The sequence below is a fragment of the Centrocercus urophasianus genome, unplaced genomic scaffold (genome assembly GCF_019232065.1).
Source record: "Centrocercus urophasianus isolate 14NV4802_14NV808 unplaced genomic scaffold, USGS_Curo_1.0 seq_44, whole genome shotgun sequence".
NCBI classification, from domain to species: Eukaryota; Metazoa; Chordata; class Aves; order Galliformes; family Phasianidae; genus Centrocercus; species Centrocercus urophasianus.
The window spans coordinates 315,846-335,046 of record NW_024885022.1 but is presented as its reverse complement, the minus strand read 5'-3'; the positions used below and the strand labels follow the sequence as shown (position 1 = coordinate 335,046).

At 41.4% G+C, this 19,201-nt stretch overlaps 1 protein-coding gene and 1 long non-coding RNA gene across 4 annotated transcripts in view; both read right to left on the bottom strand.

Moving 5' to 3' along the window:
• On the bottom strand, positions 1 to 9,623 carry LOC122168691. Its single transcript, XR_006171324.1, has 3 exons — positions 9,539 to 9,623; positions 3,005 to 3,168; positions 1 to 115 (listed from the first exon to the last, which is right to left on the bottom strand). It is a non-coding gene; the product is annotated as an uncharacterized LOC122168691 (long non-coding RNA).
• Positions 9,624 to 11,145: 1,522 nt separating this feature from the next.
• The window catches only part of EGFR (epidermal growth factor receptor), a 150,053-nt gene continuing 141,997 nt past the window's right edge, over positions 11,146 to 19,201 (bottom strand). For all 3 annotated transcript variants that reach the window (XM_042834243.1, XM_042834244.1, XM_042834245.1), the window contains one exon: positions 11,146 to 18,330. In XM_042834243.1, coding sequence (XP_042690177.1) covers positions 17,954 to 18,330 — 377 coding nt within the window. In that variant the 3' untranslated portion in view covers positions 11,146 to 17,953. The remainder of the gene's footprint in view (positions 18,331 to 19,201) is intronic.

The window sequence follows — 19,201 nt, the reverse complement described above, 5'->3', positions numbered from 1 at the left end:
TACCTGCTTCTTCTCAGTGTGGTTTGAAAAGCTGAAGACAGACTCCTTTTTTCCCCTTCTTTCTTATTCTGCAGCACTCGTGGAAAAGTTGAATGCAATCTAGCAATATGGAGATCTGTCAAATAATAAACCATGAATTACTCCCACAGTGGTACTTCTCACATTAGGCATTTATGAAACACCATACTTGTGTCTTGTCAATCTTGAAGGATTTGAGCAGTAACATAATTAGGGATCTACTACTGTGAAACAGCCAAACTTGAACAAAAATAAGAGGGCTGCTCTGAAAATAACATCTACTTTATTACCTTGGGCCAGGATGTGAGAGGCAGATGTTGGTAGTAGAGGCTGAAGCTTTCTGCCAATACTGTTACATTTTGCTGCCATGCAACAGACGGCAGCAGAGGGGCAGTCTGACAGAATGGCACCTGACATGGGAGTATGTGTGAATTGAAGGGATGTAATTGAATCCCCCCAGGTAGGAAAAAATGCACCCATGGACATCCACTGATGCTTGCTGAACATTTATGGAGACCAAACAGTGGATATCAGCACAGTGAAAGCTGGATTGGGCAGACAGTATTTTTGTAGCAATTATGTCATTGTTACATCTGTAAAACAGCAGGTCACTTCTATTAGTGCAGAGATTTATGAGTGTGGCATGTGGAGTCTTGTTCATTGCTGGCAAAAAATGCATAGCTAATGGTGCGGACTATACTGAAAGAGTGTTTTGTAGCCAACAGTTTGCTATACCAAATAGTGTCCTGATGCTCTTTATGTGTTGTAGTTTCCATGGAAATAAATAGGAAATAAATTACATTTGGAGCAACCTATGTATATCTCAGTCCCTTCTATTTTCACTTTCATACAAAAGTTATCTTCCCTTCCTTGCTCAAAACTCAGAATTCACTGTATTTCTCTATCACTGACATCCACTATAGCCTTCAAGGACATCACCTGAAATGTGATTCAAGAGTAGTCCTGCACACAAAGCAGCCTGTTTTTAAATTCAACTAAATCATGGCATTAGAAGAATTTTTAAAACAGCAAAAATAATATTCTAAAATTCCATAAAGATAATGCCTAGATTGGTATCCAAACAAAGCATGTGGCTTGCAGAGGAGTGTTCAGAGATGTCTTCTCATCTCAGAGTGTGATTTTTTCATTAACTATGGGTTGAAGGGTTTTTAAGCTACATGGAATACAGATGTATCCAAGAACAGCTTTGGAGATACCCTTGCAGACTTTACCCACCTGTCTGAGCAAATTATTTTGGGTTGCAGAACAAACTGGCTATCATCTCTCAGGGCTCTGCTTTTTTACCTGGGATTAATCCTCATATCTTCAGTTATGGAATCTGCAGATCTGCCCGGCAACTCTCCCAGGACACCTGATTAATTGCTGCTCAGCCCTTCACATGCCTTTGCAGCTGCAGGCAGCTGAGTGGGGATAGAGGAGACTCCCCTGAACCTCTTGGGACATGTTCGCTACCCTCTCAAAGGAACCACACACATGGAACAAAGAGGTGGCCGGAGCCACTGAAGGTCTCAGTGGCCCAAGGGAAACCTATTCTCTTCAGGAAGATAAATGACACAGTAGAACCATTCCCATGAAGGGGGTCCTCAGGCTCTCCTGTACTTTCTCCTCTTCCTTCAAAACGGGGACCCTGTGTCCAGAACTCCAGCCACTGAGCAACAGACGACCAGCAGTAACTTTACTTTTAAGCTGCTTTTTCTGCCAAGGAGACAGATGGATTGCCCTTTTGCCAAGATAAGGCAGCTGATGGAGAAGCTCCACACTCTCAAACTGATGAAGGTGGACCTGCCTAAGAGCAATGAGGAGCCCATGGAATTGGATCTACCTCCATCAGGGCAGAACCATCATCAGCCTATCGCTTTCAGGCAGTGCTGAAGGAGGCCCAGACCCCACCCCTATTATCACAGGGGCACAGCATCCTGTCCAGCTTCCCTCAAATGCACACCTCAATCTTGGCACTGAACCTCCTGCCCTGTAAGTTTACCAATAGCCAGCAGAACCCCAACTCCACTACCACTCTGTGGGCTCCCATGGGACATCCATCTCCTCAGTATTCTTCTTTTGGCAGCCAAGCCTCCTACAAGCCATCCTTCCTGTCCCCACCACCCTTCCCTCATAAGGACTTCTCATTTCTTCTGCAGCAAGAGGAATAAGAGAGGGCAGGGACTGGCATCTGCTGGGCTGCTGTGCTGAGCAGCACTGTACCTGAGCTGCCTGGGGCTGTGGGGAGCTGTCAAAGTGACAGAAGTGGCTGTTACTGTGGAGAAGCAAGATTTCAGTTCTCAAAGGAAAAAGGCAGAAGAGCAGCATGAAGGACTTATTTTCAAGAGTGGAAAAGAAACAATTAGAAGTAATAAAAATGAACAATTCAAAAAACCAAAAAAAAAAAAAAAAACCAAAAAGCACAAAACCAAAAACAAACCCACAAGAATAACCAAAACAATAGATGTTCTTGTTTTTTGGAACTCCAGACTCTGCATGTAGATTCCTGTGTCCCCTCTTGGTCTCCCCAAAGACATTGCCAGGTGGTGTGAGGGCTCAGCTCAGGGCCTGGAGGGAAGGGGCCAGGGCACCTGGCATTCCTTGGCAGGCTAAGGGAGCTGCCTTCAATCAGCATTAAGGACAGAAAGCAGAGGTTTGAGTGCCACCTACAGCTGCTGCTGGGAGCATGGAGGAAGATGAAGCCTGGCTTTTCTCACAGGTGCTAGGTGGTGGGAAGATCATAAATAAATTGAAAGTAATGCCTCCTGAGTAACCTACATAGCTCCCTGATTGATGGCTCATTTTGTCTCACAGAGGAGTCACTCCATCACAAAGGCACCTAAATCTCCAGGCCCTAATGAGCAGTAATGTCTCACTTGGTTTGATTTGAGAGTGAATTTGTTCTCCGAAGGCTTCTCAGTAGGAGTACCTGATTTTAGATTTTGCATAGCAGCGTTCATGGAGGACATCTCTGAATTGTACTTACCTTAATAAAATGCTGAAAATCATGAAATGAAATGATGAAATCCTAACCACCTCCTCATTATCCAGACAGCATCTGTCTGACTTCTCAACACAGGGAGTGTTGCATCCAGTGGGTACAGGAAGTGATTTCTAGCTTGTGCAGTTCACCAACCATAGGAGAAAAATCTGCAAAATCAAATACAGTATTTCGTGAAATATCTAGAAGCACAGTTGCTGAGAAAAGCATATTCTTATGGCTTTGCTTTTCAGGACTCTTAAAAACGTGATATTATCTTTACTCACAAAATGCCTTTCCTTCATCTCTGCCATGACATCCCTGTTCTAAATAGCTGAGCTAGTTTTGCTGGAACTCTCAACAAAAATAAGTATTTTTGGTAGACACAGGAAGAAATTGGCACAGGCAGAAAAGAGAAAAACTGAGGCCAACTGAAGTCCCTGGAAATTCTTGCATAATTTGATCTAAAGCAACCCCTCTGACTCTCATTTCAATTACCATTCCTCTTCAACAGACTGAGGATAACATAACATAGAATTAATCCCCTTGGAAAGAAGAGTAAATCACAGTTATCAGGCTGCAGAGTGCTACATTAAGTAAGCTACCAGCTTTCAAAAAAAAAAAAAAAATTATTTCAAACAAAACAGCCCTGAGGGGACACTGTAGCATCAGCATAACAAAACAAGTGACTGACAGGATAGACAGGTGCAGGCTTTGGTTATGAGATCCTCCTCCACAGCAGGGTGCATACTCCTTGTAACTGTGTCAGACCTTGCTTGCCAAAAATACATCGTACTGCTCATCGCTGTAAAGAGGGCATGGGGCTGAGAGCAGAGTTAAGGGACATGAAGCTGAAGAGTCCACTGGTGGCTTGCGGAAGTGAAGGAAAGCTGGAAAGAGCATTCAAGGTTCTGTAAGATGAATATGGGCCAAATAGCAAGTAGACTGAGGGTGTGAAGGAGGAAAAAGGAAAAGAGTCAGATGGTAACTCCTGCTAAAAAACTGCCTACATTTCTAAGCACGTTCATACTTCCAAGAATTGGGTCATAAGTGATCTGGTTATGTGAAACCCCATTTTAGAAGAGACCTATGTACTTGGAAATCTGTTCCTCTCCCTGAAATTACACAAGGCGTTCACATCATTCTATACAGCGTTTTTGACATCTGCAGGCCTAAGAGGAAATATATGCAAAACTGCCATTGATTTTACTAAAGTTTTACCTTGTGAATTACCATAACCAGCAAATGAGTTAAACTGAGCTTTTATAACATAGACAAGTGATTGATGCTCTTGTCAGTAGCCGGCAGCAACACCTGCTGCAGTGAGACTTGGAGCAGATGCTAGCTTGGACCTCCAGATGAACCACATACTTGCCTCCCCATCACTGTGTCCTTTGAGGAAAAAAAGGGATAGCCAGCAAAAAACAAACAAGCAACTGCGAGCTCATTACAGCCTTGCTCCTGCAAGTATTGCGTGCTTATATTGCACCAGGAACAGCTTCATAGAGCTTCTGTGGAACTACTTTAAGAAGTTAAACACCTATGCATGTCTTTGCAGAGAAATTTGCTCTGCAGAGAAGGCAGATGTGCCATTAGTCATGTTTTAAAGACTTAAGAGTAATATAAATGATTTGTAAGTTCTTACACAGATTGTGTACACAGGCAGATTCCAACAGCATTATTAATGCTATTTGAAGTATTTATAGAAGTGCTTTGCATTCAGCAGTGATTTAAAAAAAAAAAAAAAATCTGTGCTTCAATTGACATCTTAAAGGGATGTTTAGAAACTTCACTAACGTTTTCCCTGAGGCCCTTCCCATGATATCTTTAATACTGAGACATGGAAGGTTAATTAGTGAATATTTGTAAAAGACTTTGAAGATGAAAAGCTTTTTTTTTTTTTTTTTTTAATGCTAAATGTGTTGATTATTATGAAAGCAAGGGTTTTGATGGCTTTTTTTTTTTTTTTTTGCATGGTGCATTGAAGTGGTTTGCTGCGAGTCCAGTTTGCTGCCAGGTTTCCAGAGACAAGGTTACCATCTCCACTTTGTGAGCGCACTATCTGCCTTTTGCTATGCTAATGCCTCTGTGATGAACTTGTGCTGCTAGGGTGCCTGGAGATTCAGGAAGAAGCTGAGCTCAAGTGCCATGTTGCACACCACCAGCAACCACCACTACGGATCAAATGGTAAAATCTTCCTGTTTGCAATGTTAAAAATCCACCAGTTTCCCCTTGACTACAAGGAACATAGCTTTGAAACCTAGGGAATTGAGTCTATTGAAAAAGATCTGTGCGAGTAACCCTACAGCCAAAATCACACCGATGTTCTGGGCAGCCTGCTCTAGATGCCCCACATGACAATCAGAGGTCCTTCCAACCTCAACTACTCTGTGATTCTGTTCTGCTGAGCATGATAGGGTAGGCTGTAATATGAGACAGAAAAGATATGACAGCAACTTTGCCATTGGCAAGTTAAACGTTCTTTTCATGAAATCCCATACAAAACTACAATATTTAGGGTAAAGAGCCAAGTACTAAGCAACCCGCATTAGAGCATCTTTTGTTTGTTTGAACACAAGAGCTCTGCAGTAACAGCATGAATCAAGTAATATTTTCAAATCTTTCTGCTGTTTTAAGAAACTAGCTGTTCTCTTCATTAAACTCATAAAAAAATACCCAGAGTAGTAAGACAGAAAAACGTAGCATTCCTAAGACACTTTGTATTGAAGTGGAAGAACACACAAAAATGAGAATTTTGTAATGGTACAAACTACCTCAAGATGAAGAACACAATGAATTTCCCCAGTGAAAAACAAATCCACAGCTTTTCGCCCCAACCTGTACTAAAATTTTTATTGTACAGTAATACAACATTGGAAGTAAGGCATTTGTACCATATAAATTGTGTAATTTCCCCTCTTTTTCTTAAGATTATATTATAAATTATGACTACAAATTTATTCAGTCCTAATTTCTCACCATCTGTGGTAAAGCAGTCACTGTCTATATATTTGTCTTCAATATGAAGAGTAAGTTCTTATTACACGTGTGAAACGTGTTCTTATTACACATTTCAAGATAAAAATTATAGTTAACATAACAAAGAAAAAGTCATAAGGTCATAAACTGATAAAAGGCACTGCCAGTTCAGTGAATGTGAGCTTTAGCTGGATCCCATTGCTTTGTATTCCCTGAAGAGCTGAAACAGCCCGAGCCACAGAGAGTAACTTCTGCTTGGTGAATGCAATTAAACCATCAAAATCACCAAGGGTGGCTGAAGACAGGCTTGCCCTCTAGTTTCCATCAGTGTTATTAAAATTCCCTCCCTTCAGGCATCCCACACCAGCCCGGATGGTATTTCTTTATCTCAGTTTCCTACCTTAGTGTATAACCAAGATGTTATAATGTATAACCAAGATGTTATAATTTGTATAACCAAGATGTTATAATTTGTATAACCAAGATGTTATAATTGCAATATAATCAAGAGAGTAAAGCAAAGCAGACAACGATCACAAAAGAGAATAAATGGAAGAGCTTACCCTTGGGTTGAGCTCACCAGAAGATACCAAAAGAGGGGATCTCCAGAAGAGATCCTTCCCCTCTGCTAGCCAGCTCTTAAATAGGTCCAGGAGGGATGGAGCCTGGCTCCACCCCTTCCGGCAGCACAGGTGAATTGCCTTCACCTGTGCTCCTCTGGCTGACTCAAGGCTCAACTCAGGTGATTAATCAGAGGTTCAGGCCGTGACTCAGCAGTTCCCATACACTTAGTGTAATGTGTTTACTAATCTTCCAGAGATGTAGTGAAGCCCAGTTTTTGTTGCACACTATCAACAGCCGGCATCATCTCTGCAGGATCACTTCCAGTTGTCTTGATGTACCATTCCTACTTTCCAGTTTCTTGCCATTGGCTTCCTCAAAAACCATCTTGGTGCAAATCCTCTGAGCTGCCAGTATCCCAATGGGCTCATCTCTTGCTTACTAACGATGTTAAGCTTCCCAGTGACCCCTGTTACCTTGGGAGAAGAGCCCTATTAGCCTAAAACATCTCCTATTGAAAGGAAGCAGCAGAAAAGCCTATGTAATTAGTAAACTGACAAGGATGCTTACAAACATGAATTCGGGATCAGTGTTACCTCCACTATCTAATTACACATAGATCACTGTCCTCTCAAGAATTTCTTGCTGTCTGCCTGTATTTTTGTACTGATTTCAAATGCCTATTGCCTGACCTTGCCACTGCCTATGATGGGTCAATGCCCCAGTACCACAAGAAGACATCCTGAGCAAGAGTATCAGCACACTTGCTCCGCAAAAAATTGTTAATTGGCATGGTTTTGCAATGCACAAGAGATATAAAACTGGGGAGAAAGCAGTGCAACATTCAGGAGGAACACAGATGAACAGCCTCTCATGATGCTATTTATCCCTTGTCTAACACGTTGCAGAGACATGCCTGTTGCCTTCTGCAAATATAAAAGTTTCCAAATAAGTCAATTTCAGCACAAAGGCATTCCGTAGTTTTTGCTTGCCTCCTGAGCTGATGTGTGATGGGAATTAGGTTTATTGTCTTCACACATCTGAGACAAATGCAGACCTCACTTCCTTATAACTTATCATGGTTTTGTGATTTGTGATTTTTGTTGTCGATATCCCACATGATTAACATCACGTAAAGCAGTTAAAGAGTTAATGTTCCGGTTCTGTGCACTGCCTTTTTTGGGCATTTTGGTTCTCAGAGGGCAGGGGAGGAGCGGCGATTCCCCAGAGGACGAAAGGAAAGACGGAGCTGCCTGCAGGGCTTCAGCGCGTCTCCCTCTCGCTATGGAGAAAAGCTAAGGAGAAAAGTTCTCCTGCAGTCTACTTCAGTAAATTACCATTCCTCCTCAGATCGTTGCCTTTTTTTTTTTTTTTTTTAAAAAAAAAAAAGAAAAAAAAAACCTACCGTCTCCCTACCCTTCCCCTACCCCCCAATTTCCCGGCTCTCCCGAGGCGCCGGCCCGCGAGTCACTCAGAAGCCCCGGGGCCGGGCCGGGCCGGATAGGAGTAAATGGTTAACGCTTCTCTTTTCCTTCTTCACTACTTTGTTTTTTTTCCCCTCTCTTCGGGCCCGTGCCCAGTCACAGATCTAGAGATAACTCTGTGAGGTAACTACTCTGGCATCCTGAGTACAGCATCCAGATTTCTTAGGCAAATCTCTATTGCATTCTAACCAGAATCAAGTAACAAATAATTCTGTGTTAGCAAGATAGAAGCCCATACAACCATTTTTTAAATGTACATAACATTTTTTTTTTTTGTTCGTGTTCCACAAGACCACAACTTTTCTAAAGCTGACACTCACTGAATATATTCTTATTTACTCTGCAAAAGGTTGTGTGTATGTTGGAAACTCTTCATATGATAAAGAAAAGCTTGGACAAAGCCTGCTTCCTACCAGCAGAGTAAATAAAAATCATAAAGCAAGAACGAACTTAATTCCCTTTGTGCTCACACAGCCTATCTGCATTATTTCAACTCACAGCATTATCTGCACGACTCGAAGAAAACAAATAACTGAGTGTTACAGAAGTGGCGTGCTTCACAGGAATATGTGCAGGAGCTCCTGAGGGCAGGACATACACGTTTGTCACACGGTCCGGTCATGTCCTTGGCGTACACACTGCCGCATCAGACCTCAGATCTCTCGTGCATGCAATCACATTGTAGATCTGCTTAAACTACACCATCAGAGAGAAGGATTAATTACCCATTGGATCAGCGCAGCGATCCTTTGCAGCAACAGCCCGTACTTACACTGGATTAAATGTAGCATGAACCTGTACTCCAAATAGGCTGGAAAGTAAATTGCTTGTTTGAGCTATTTTTTTTCTGCTCTGCTTGCTGGAAGCCTATTTTAAAGCTATGTATTTGCTCACTTTTTAATCTCTTCCAGAAGAGGGCACTGCTAGCTTTTCTTCCGCACCTTCCAACAACAGGAGCCCGGCAGGCTTTGCAGGCTTGGCTGCGCTTTGCCAGCCTCGATGGCTGTTTGTGCTCTTTGCACCTCTCCCCACCGGGCTGTCCGCACAGAACAGCGGATCGGGGCCTGGAGGACTTGGCACCCCTACAAGAGCTGCCCCTCTGGCATTTCTGACCCGAAGCAGCCGGCCCTAGCGCAGCTTGCTCTTCGCAGGCAGCAGCGGAGGTGGTTGTGCTTATTATCCACCACCACAGAACACATGAGTTATCTGCTTTTGATGATTTAGCAATTAGGCAGAAAGTGATACCGTCAGCTACGATCTCTATTAACTGTATATTGACTGGTTAAGAGTGCCAGTAGAAACACAGCTAAATGAAAGCTGTTTGTAAGACAAGAACAGCCATCTCCACTGTCATCATAGCTCACACCTGAGAAGGACAGGAGCCACTGAAGTCTAATGTAATCCTGTTACAATTGGAAAGATTCACAGAGAGGAATGATGATAGAGGAGTTAGAGGAGTATAACAGCAAAGGAACAAGATCAGATGGAGTGTTACTACAAAGGAAGAATGCTCACCAGTCTCCAAAGATCTAGGCTCACAGGAAAATCTTCACAAAGGACAGATCTCCAACCAGAGATCCTTCCCTGAAGCAGTCAGCCCTTAAATGCAGTCTAAGAGAGGTGCAGCCAGGCTCCACCCCTTCCCATCACTCAGCTGTGTTGCCCTCACCTGTGCTCCCAGGGCTGACCAGGTCCTTTTCCCTGGTTCTCAATCAGTGGTTCGGCCATGACTCAACAGTTCCCATACAAATCCATACATCTATACCCAAAAGGAAGAAATGAGAAAGAACTGAAAAGTGTAAATCAGCCCATACAGTACTGGATACAAAGACAAACACTGCTATTTGTGAGCTGGTTCAGTTTCACAGGACAGTGGTCCCTGGGGTTAATGTATGCATTAGATGATACTTCTCTCTTCAGAAAGAAAAGAGGTTTTAAAGCAAAAGGCTTTCTGAAATAAAAGCTCTGATGTGGAACACCTCAAGTATGGTAGGTATTAGAGAGATTTCAGTTCCCAACAATTTAAAGCACCACCCGACCTCTAACTCCAGTTCCTCTTTCAAATATGAGCAGTAATGTCCTCTGTTTTGAATTTGTCCACCTCACAAACATCCTGTGCAGGACACATCCCTTGGTGTCTGCTGGCCCAGACACCTGGGGATCTGCCACGAGTCTACCTCAGGTGGGCACCAACATGTGCTGTGTGACTTCAGAGGAGCTGTGCTGATGGATTAGTAAGTGCCTGCTTTGGTGCCGCATGGAAAAACACTCTGCAATGGTAAGCTCCTGGTGTGAGCAATGTGGCTAACAGGGAGCCCAACCACTCAGCCCTGGGCAGGATGTGGCCTTGGATGAGCTCTGCCATCTTCACAGCATGTGAGTCTGTCATAGGCATTGCAGTAGAGACTCTGACTGTAGCCATGGCTCTTACTGGCTGTCCTGGAAATTTCTTACAGGATTTGGTGTAGTTGTTGCAGGTTTGGATGAGATCCCTAAAGGCTCACTTTGCTCTTTCCTTGCTTGAATTTGGGAATAGTGAAAGATGATGTTTGATCAGTGCTGATGAGAATAATGACGGAAGAACGTGGCAGAGACTTGCCTTCCTCTCCTTAGATAGCAGTTTTCTGTATCTTACCTTAAGGGAGATAAGGAAATTAGAGAATACTAATAATTAGGGAATAAGTAAGGAAACACAACAACTGTGTTTCTTTGGCTGTCCTATCCTTTTGCACCTTTTGTCACTTTTTATGCTTCAGGCTTTTGAACTGAGATCAGTGACATTTCTAAATGTTTATTCTTCCCAAACATTCGTACATTTCTATACTCACCTCATTCTTGATTTTTAATTTCCTCTGTTCTAGTGCTTCAGCGGGGGGATTTTTACCCACCAGTGTCTCCACTTCTTTGGATAATGCTGTGCCTTTGTTTTTCTGTCTGTGAAATACAGAGAAGAGTATTCCTGCCCAATGAAGAAGACTTGAATCTTCACAGTGGAGGTGAATGGACATATATCTCAGTTCCTTTTCAAGTTAAAAATAGTAATACTAATTTATGCAGAATCTTAATTTAGCACTGAAAAAGAAAAAAAAAAACAACAAAAAAACATGCTTCCAAGCAGCAGATTTATTTAATTACTTTTATTAAAATAAAAATATCATGCATTAATACACATTAGACATTTCTGAGAACCAGTAATATTAAGACTACATAAGTTCTGAATAAAGTAAGTTGAGCTGGTAAAACATGCAGCCTATGTGTTGGAAAGGTCTGGATGGAAAGATGAAAATGAGAAAGGTGCTGTAGTGGTTCTTTTTGTTTTTTGTTTTTTCTTTTTTCTTTTTTCTTTTCCCCTCTGTACAAAATTAATCTCTAGAGAGAAATAATGATTTAGTTCACTAGTGATGATACCAGGGACTTATCCAGGCTGAGTGTGTACTGTCAATTCTAGATCCTCTCTACTATACTGTAAACCCAATGTATTTTGCTCCATTATATCACAGATCTCGCAGTTCTTTTTATCTTTGTCTGCTGTGTGTTCCACCACTTGGATAATTAAATACTTATACTTGGGGAACCTTGAGGCTTTATTTCAGTTGCTTTGATAACAGAATTTATCCTTTTTGCTAGAGTAGTACAATAATATTTTTCATGTGTGTGACTCTAATTGAAACTTTTGACTTTCCTTTCCATGGAGTTGTGCTGTGTTGCTGTTGCATAACTCATGATTATGAAATTCAGAGATGTTCATTAGTAAGTATAGCTTGTATGCCAAACGCCACAAGGATGAGAATCTGAGGGATTCTTTGACTATTCTTCTGCTTTTGCTGCCATGAAACAGAAGTGAGAACCTGCCGTGTATTTTGAAAGAGCAGCTTTTCTTAACGCCCTGATAAGCAGCACCGTCCCTTTTATATTACACTTCCAATGGTCGCAACTGTTAGCTGGATTTTTTCTCACATTATGAACTGCTGCACTATCAATAGAGAGAGCCCAAGATTATTGAAGAGAGGAGAGGTTCTGTTATTAGCTTCACTAAGCACTGGACAAATCCCTTAGGTGACCGCTCTTACAAAAATCTAAGCCGACCAAAAAAAATCCCTAATGTGATTTCTTCTCTGGCTACAGACGCTGCAAGCTAGCCACTGATTTTGCTTCCCCCCAAGTACAACAGTATATCACAACAAAAGTTCTCAACAAATTAAAAACAAATAAAAAGAATAATATACACCTCATTTTTCTCACTCAATATACAAACAATCTTTGATCAATAGTATAAACCATTAAACCATATAAAAGTCAAGAGTTTCTTATTGTACAAATAGTGCTTTCATAGTTGAGTAACTTTACAATGCAAGGGTACCACCTGTATCTATGGATATATTGCTTGATAGTTCATTAAAACAAAGACATTATTCCTTATATTCAATTGATTGCATCAATACCAAGCAGCCTAAAATGGGCAATAGATCCATAGGATCTCTGGTTATCAGAATCACTCAACATTAGCCTTGTTTTATACTCTCATTGAAATCAAGTTTAACATCCCATTAATTGCAAGGGGAACAGAATTAGGAATGTAGGATTAAAAAGAAACTTAGGTATGTAAGCCAACCCTCCTATCACTGTACACAACTACTTCACATGTCCCTTTCATTAAATACAAGGATAGCGTTGATGTTATTTGAAAATCCACAGTTTTCAGTTAGATTGCGAGAGGTCAGGAGTATGGTTTGGCTCAATTCCAGAGCAACTGGAAATGATGTACCGTTCAGCTACACAAGAAAAAAAAATCAGCAATTTGATAGGTCACAGGTGTGGTTTTGTGTTTAATTTTTTTCACCTTATTAATCAGAAAATTCATCATTTTAAGGAGAAAGATACAGAGAGACCAGACTGCATCCAGACAGTCCCATGTACAACAAAGCTGAAGCATGCAGGAGGACAAGAGCAAAGGTGGTGGAACACCAGCCCCAAAACTTGCCGAAGGTATTTTGCCTGCTGACTTCAGTGATGCAATTAACATGTCTCTAGCCAGGTCCTCAGTTCTTTTTCTTCAGGAAACTTTTTTTTTTCTAATGCTACTGAGGTTTCCTTCTCCTCTAACTGCAGTACAGCCTGCTGTCTCTGCAGTCTCCTCTCCCAGTCTCATTTTGCTTTATGTACAGTAGCTATTGCTGATGTGAATGAACCATGATTTTCAGTCCACTAGGCTTTGGCAACACAGGTGATCTGCAAATGCACACAATGCCCAACTAGGGAGAATGTGTGGCAGAAAGTGAAACCTATCATGGAAGTGTCGTGATTTCAACTTCTTCACATAATTAAAGTAATGCATAACAAAAAGTGTTTTCATTTTAAAGTCTCCCTGCCTGCTGATGCACTTACTCACATAAAAGGCAGCTATCTAATCATGTCTCATCACTGTATTTTTTTTTCCTAAATCTGAGCCAAAATATAATGCAGTTGTTTCTTTTTTTCTTTACTGTGTCCTTGTTTAGCTATCGCGTTGAATGAAAAATGAATCAAAATTGAGCAGAGGTTGTAGATCTGTCCCTGAAGTGATGTCTGATTCTGATGTTTGGTTTGGTTTTCTATGGACAGGCCTCAGTGACCTGTGAAGCCCACCTGGCACAGTGATGCTTTGGCCAGTCCCAGTGCAGGATGGAGATCAGCAGCTTTTCCTTGTAATGACATAGTGTGGAAGTGGTGATCAATACCCTATTTCTTTAAAGCAAGAAAACAAGATATTACGTCTTTGGTCCTAATGCAGCTTATTAAAAAAGCTTCTTAAAAGTGTCATATTTTTCTTTTGTATAAACTTTATTTTTCTGTTATTTTTTAAAAAGTCTCTTTAAAAACGTGTATGTTGGAACAAAGAGATAAAAACTTACAAAAAGAACACTAGAAAATGGGATTCCAATATAGAAAATTGATTCAGTGGTGATAAAACATTACAAAGCATTCTTGCTAAGTGTTACATGCAGAGTTTGATGCTTCATCAGTATGTGGTTTTCATCAGGAGGGAGGACACAGGTACATTTTCATATCTTGTCCTGATTCAGACTACTTCTCCCAGAGAAGCATGGGCAGAAATAAAAACTGGCATTTTCTAACTCCTCATCTGGAGAGGCAGTTGTACTAGTAGAAGAGGCTGGAACTCTGAAAAATGACTGCTTGTCTGGAAATGCAAAGTTTCTTGTTGGCAGCCTGGAGCACCCCCAGACAGCCCGAGGACACCACAGACACTGTATGAGGGCACAGACACTGCCACAGCCCCAGGTACACCCTCAAGCCTCCTGAAGCACAGAGGCTGAGCCCTGTTTTTTGTACAGTCTCTCTAGAAATATAGAGGACTTCTCTGCAAGGTGGAAGCAGGGAGAGCCATTTGTGTAGCTATTCCCACCCGTGCCTGCAAGAACAATTCATTGCAAACTCGGCAGCTGTCTCAGATGTGGACTGGCTGTCTGTGTCCTCAGCCTGGCACTACTCTGCCCTTCCACTCAAGTAAACCCCAGGAGCATATTTTATAATGCATTATGTAGGAGAATTCCCAAGCCAATTTCCTTTGCAGCAGAAGAAAACAAGCCAAGGCCCAAGTGAAATAAAGTGCACCAACACCGCACACAGATTGCTGGAAAACATCGAAGTGACATGAAGACTCTTGACGTGACTTACATTTTCATATCCAAGCATGTAGTGCTTAAATTATTATTTCAAATAGTTTGTCACTAATTGCTGCTTTATGATTAAGAGACAGTAACTTGTAAGTGGTGTCATTTTGCCTTCCATGAGAAATACAGTGAAAACTGAGGTTTTATTTTCTGGATTATAAAGTGTCTGTTAGCTTTTACCAGTGGCTGTGGCCTGTTCCATTACCCTGTTTAGCTGTGTTTTAAAATCAGTGTTCTATACCCACGTATCCTGAGAGACAACAGCAGCGCTTTCAAGTTATTTTTGGATGCTGATGTATGTAAGCTGTCAAGATGCAGTGCCTTTATCTTTTCCAGTATTCAGAAAATAAAATTCTAATACTTAGTTTCCTAAAAGTTGTAAGCCCACAGCTTCTCTGTCCCATTCAATAGCCTGCATCTTGTACAACGCTGCACCAGCAAGGTGCCTGTGAAAGTGCTGCCTGGCCCAGTTTGGCTTTACCAGCACCTATGGGGCTACTTGCTGTTATACGGTCAGTGACCTGCAGTGGAAAGAAAAAACAACACAGAATGCATTTCAGCTGCTTATTAATTATTTTTTCAGTGGCAATTGTTGGGTACCTTGCTAATGCATGTTACCCAGAAGCACTACCCTGTGTAGCACCCATGCCAACCATGCAGCTGCACAATCTCATTCACCCCAGTGCCACTGTATCTGCCCCCTGAGGCACTGCCTTTTTTTTTATTTTATTTTGCTGGCTTTTTAATCGTTGCTGCGCTGCCTATTTACAAATCATGGCTTAAAGGGTGCATATTTAGTGGAATTATTTCACAATGCAGCTAATCCCACAAATCTGGAATCTTCCTGTATGTTTTTATCAAGAGCTAAATCCTCTTTCCTAGTATTCTCATTAAAAAAATATATATTTATATATATAGATATATAAAAATAATTTTTAGATGTATTTCCTTGTTCCTAGTAATAAGTCTCTACTGAATTCCTCCTAAATAGCTTTAGAAGGGCAAGCAAACTAACCAATATTGAACAATTTTAATGCTACATAACACTGGTTATAGATATTGCTCCTTCTTAGTGGCTTTCTTGTTTTGGATGACAGATTAAAACATCAATACATTCTTCCATGTAATGGTGTTGAAAATTTGCTATGGGAGGACACACACTGTATGATTTTCTAGTGTTCTGCTTGGAGACAGAACAGATTTAGTGAACTGAAAATTATCTGTGCTTTCTTTTAGGACACATTTTGGTTTTATATACATTCCTCTTGGGGTGGTGGGTGGGCAGAAAAGCACTGCCTGTGCATTCACATTGCTTTTGAGAGCAACAGAACAAATGTGCTCTCAGGAATGCAAGGAGAAATCTGCCACTAGTTGGACGTGGGAACTATATTTTGGTTATTGTTTTAAACACAAACCAGCAATAATCAAAGTCAGACACTGCATTCCCCATAGCACTGTGGCTGGGACTCACGTCTCAGTGACACAAATCTATGAAATAGCAGACCAGGAAAACCTTTGGATTTTGACTAAATACACTTTTCTACCTCAAAATGAAAGGCAGCTGATGAACTACAGCACACACTGGAGCTGCCGATGCCTTTTTCACTGCATTATCTATAAAAAGGGTCATTTCACATGACCACTCTTTCACTCCTCAGTAAATCTGTAAAAACAATGTTCTAAAATTGATGAACACGCCTTTAATTTCTGAACTGATGGTTTGATTAAAATTGCACTGCTGCCAAGCTGCTGGAAGGTCACACTTTGGGCATTTCACTCCTACTTCACAAAGAAATATCTTTGCTAGAGAAGTTTTGTAACATGGAGCCCTTGAAAGAGTACCTGCTTTGGTTCCGGTGACTGACATGCTATCAGTATACACAGTATTTATATATTATGTTAAAGTCGTAACCTTGGCTAGTCTGCCTCTTCCACACTGACAACAGAAGCCTGGGCTGGGAATTTTGAAGAAGCAGAAGCTGTGTTTCACAAGAGGTAGGCAATTTTTTCCACCATTCTAGCTTACTCTTCCGAACCCATGCTCACTGACTCTCCTGTGTTGCTTTGAGGTGTGAGAGGTCACCCCACCGGGAAAGGTACAGCCCTAGCCTCTGCCCTGGCATTATACAGCTACTGGCCATATTCTGCCTTGAAGTGAGGAAAGCACTAGTATGGGCATGACCATTTTCTTTGCCAAATGTAGGCGAAAAGATTTCCGAGTCTCTAAAAGAGACTATTTGGCTAGAGCTACCTGTGTTTCCTGCCTTTCTGAAGTTTAATTTAGTATCAGTCTTCCTGTCTGTCTCATGAAGGTTGCAATTTGCAAACATTTGCATTTCCTTGACATTTAATTAGAATCTGTTAAACATTATTTGACACTTATTTTTTCAGTTATGGCAACATCTTTAACAGCTTTGTTGAAGAAGAGAGGCATTTTGACAACTCTACAATAGCATAATACATCAGAAAAACGCCTTGTGTTTTACCATCAGAAAACAGACGAGTGAGTGCTCTGTAAAAATCTACAAATTATTGTGAGCTGCATTCCTCCTGTCAGTTTTTAGCAGCAGTGGTCAGTAGGTGGTGTGTCTTGCCATTCACTCCTTGTGCTGGTTTTCCCCAGAATAATCTGCTTCATCCTGCCATGGACAGAATCTCCCATACATCCACCAGATGCACTTTTCCTATTCATGCCAAGATGCAGTATGTGGAGCCAATGTGTAAAAATCCTGTGTTTTGGAATAACTATTTCTGTTCCAGGACCTTTGGAAAACTATTTAGTAACATTGTTTTTCTTTCTGCTGGTGATCTGATCACCAACTAACAGATGAGCAGTACAAGCATCTGATCTTGTAAAAGATCCAAAAAATCTGTTAGAAACATTTATAAAAATACACATTGTAGAAAGAAATTTGACTGTACATAGTGTACAGCTCACAAGTTCATCCCAGAGTGGCTTCTTACCATGCTACCATTTGAAAATGAAAGGAATGCATCCATCTTTTTTCTGTACAAGAAAGGTCCCGCTCCATTTCAACACACATCTCAGTGCAGGGCATGGGCTTCAGCTATACATGGAAATGGGCAAGAAAAGACCCAAACTGTCCTGTGAGATTGGCTTTGCAGATTCAGATTGCGTGCTGAAGTGTGCTTATTGATGCATTGTGGTTGCCATTCGCGCTGAACAGTTTTTGCTCTTGCAGCAGCCAGATGATTCACCAGTCTGGCTTGCCTCAATGCAAGAAGAAATCCTCTGTGGTCATGCTGAAGCTTCAATGTATTCACTTTTTGGTGCTGCTACCCTCAAGTACTCTGGATTTTCTGCTGCAGGAACTTTCAAGAGACCGTTAGGTTTCGTTTCATTTGGTAGAAAGTCCTGCTGGTAGTCAGGATTGTCCAGATTTATTTGATGATTGCCTGATTGGATCCAGTAAGGAGAGCTCTCGAAAACTGTTTTGGCCTGTGGGGACTGGTTAGTGTTGAGATATTCAGGGTTGTCCACAGCTGTGCTGTGGGAATTCTGGTAGCTTGAGTCCATGGGGAGCTTTGAGTTTGTTGTGAGAGAGATGTTGTTGTAGATTGGATTTTGGACCATGGCGGTAGATGGTTTATTGGGCATCAACTGGTTTACGTACTCTGGAATTAAAAACAAACAAACGAGATAATGGAAGTGCTGAGGTATGACTAATGCAACCATTTGTACCACTTTAGCTGCCGTTTTAATCCATCTGCAACACTTTTTTCAATGCAACATCTCACCAGACTTCCCAGCTCTGCATCCAGAGTGGAAGAGAGCTAAATGCAATGACTGCCAAGCGGTACATGAAGCATACTGCCTTGAAGCTCACCATCAAAATTCAAGTTTCAAAGCAGTAGCTTTGAAACTTGGCTGCAAGATAGCTAGTGCTGATTTCAGCAGCTATGTCCCTGACACTGTTCTGAAATTTCAGTAGGGAGTTTGGCGGTCAGAAGCCATATCCCTCAAAAAATGTTTAGAGATGAAGCAACTACCTGGGAAATACAGAACAGACAGTAACAGAGATTCCACATCTCACTCATATGCAGTCTCTTGTCAGTCTTTTCAAAAGAGATGTGGGAAGGGAGAGAAGGTTAATTTTTTTTGAGGATACTACTTAACCATGACCCTCTCTGCCTTCTGTCTTACTCTGTGATGGCCAGTGCTGTAAGATAATGGGAACCTGTGAGCTTCCTTCTGTGTATCAATATCTGAAAGCAGTGACATGACCAGAAAACTGTTTATATGGCAGAAATGGTATAAGGGGTGAAATCCATGTTGACATGATATTTTCTGAAGTAGTAGAAAGCTTTAAACATAGACTGACACACCTAAACTTCCTGACCAGATGGCACACGTGGTAAACATGGGGAACTTGGCTCATGAAGGAGTGGAAATGAGAGGTGGCCAAAAGCAACCAGAAAAAGTTTAAGAACAGGATATGTGCATGCGTTTCCACTCTTGTTTACTGAGTAAAAGCAAAAGGTAGGA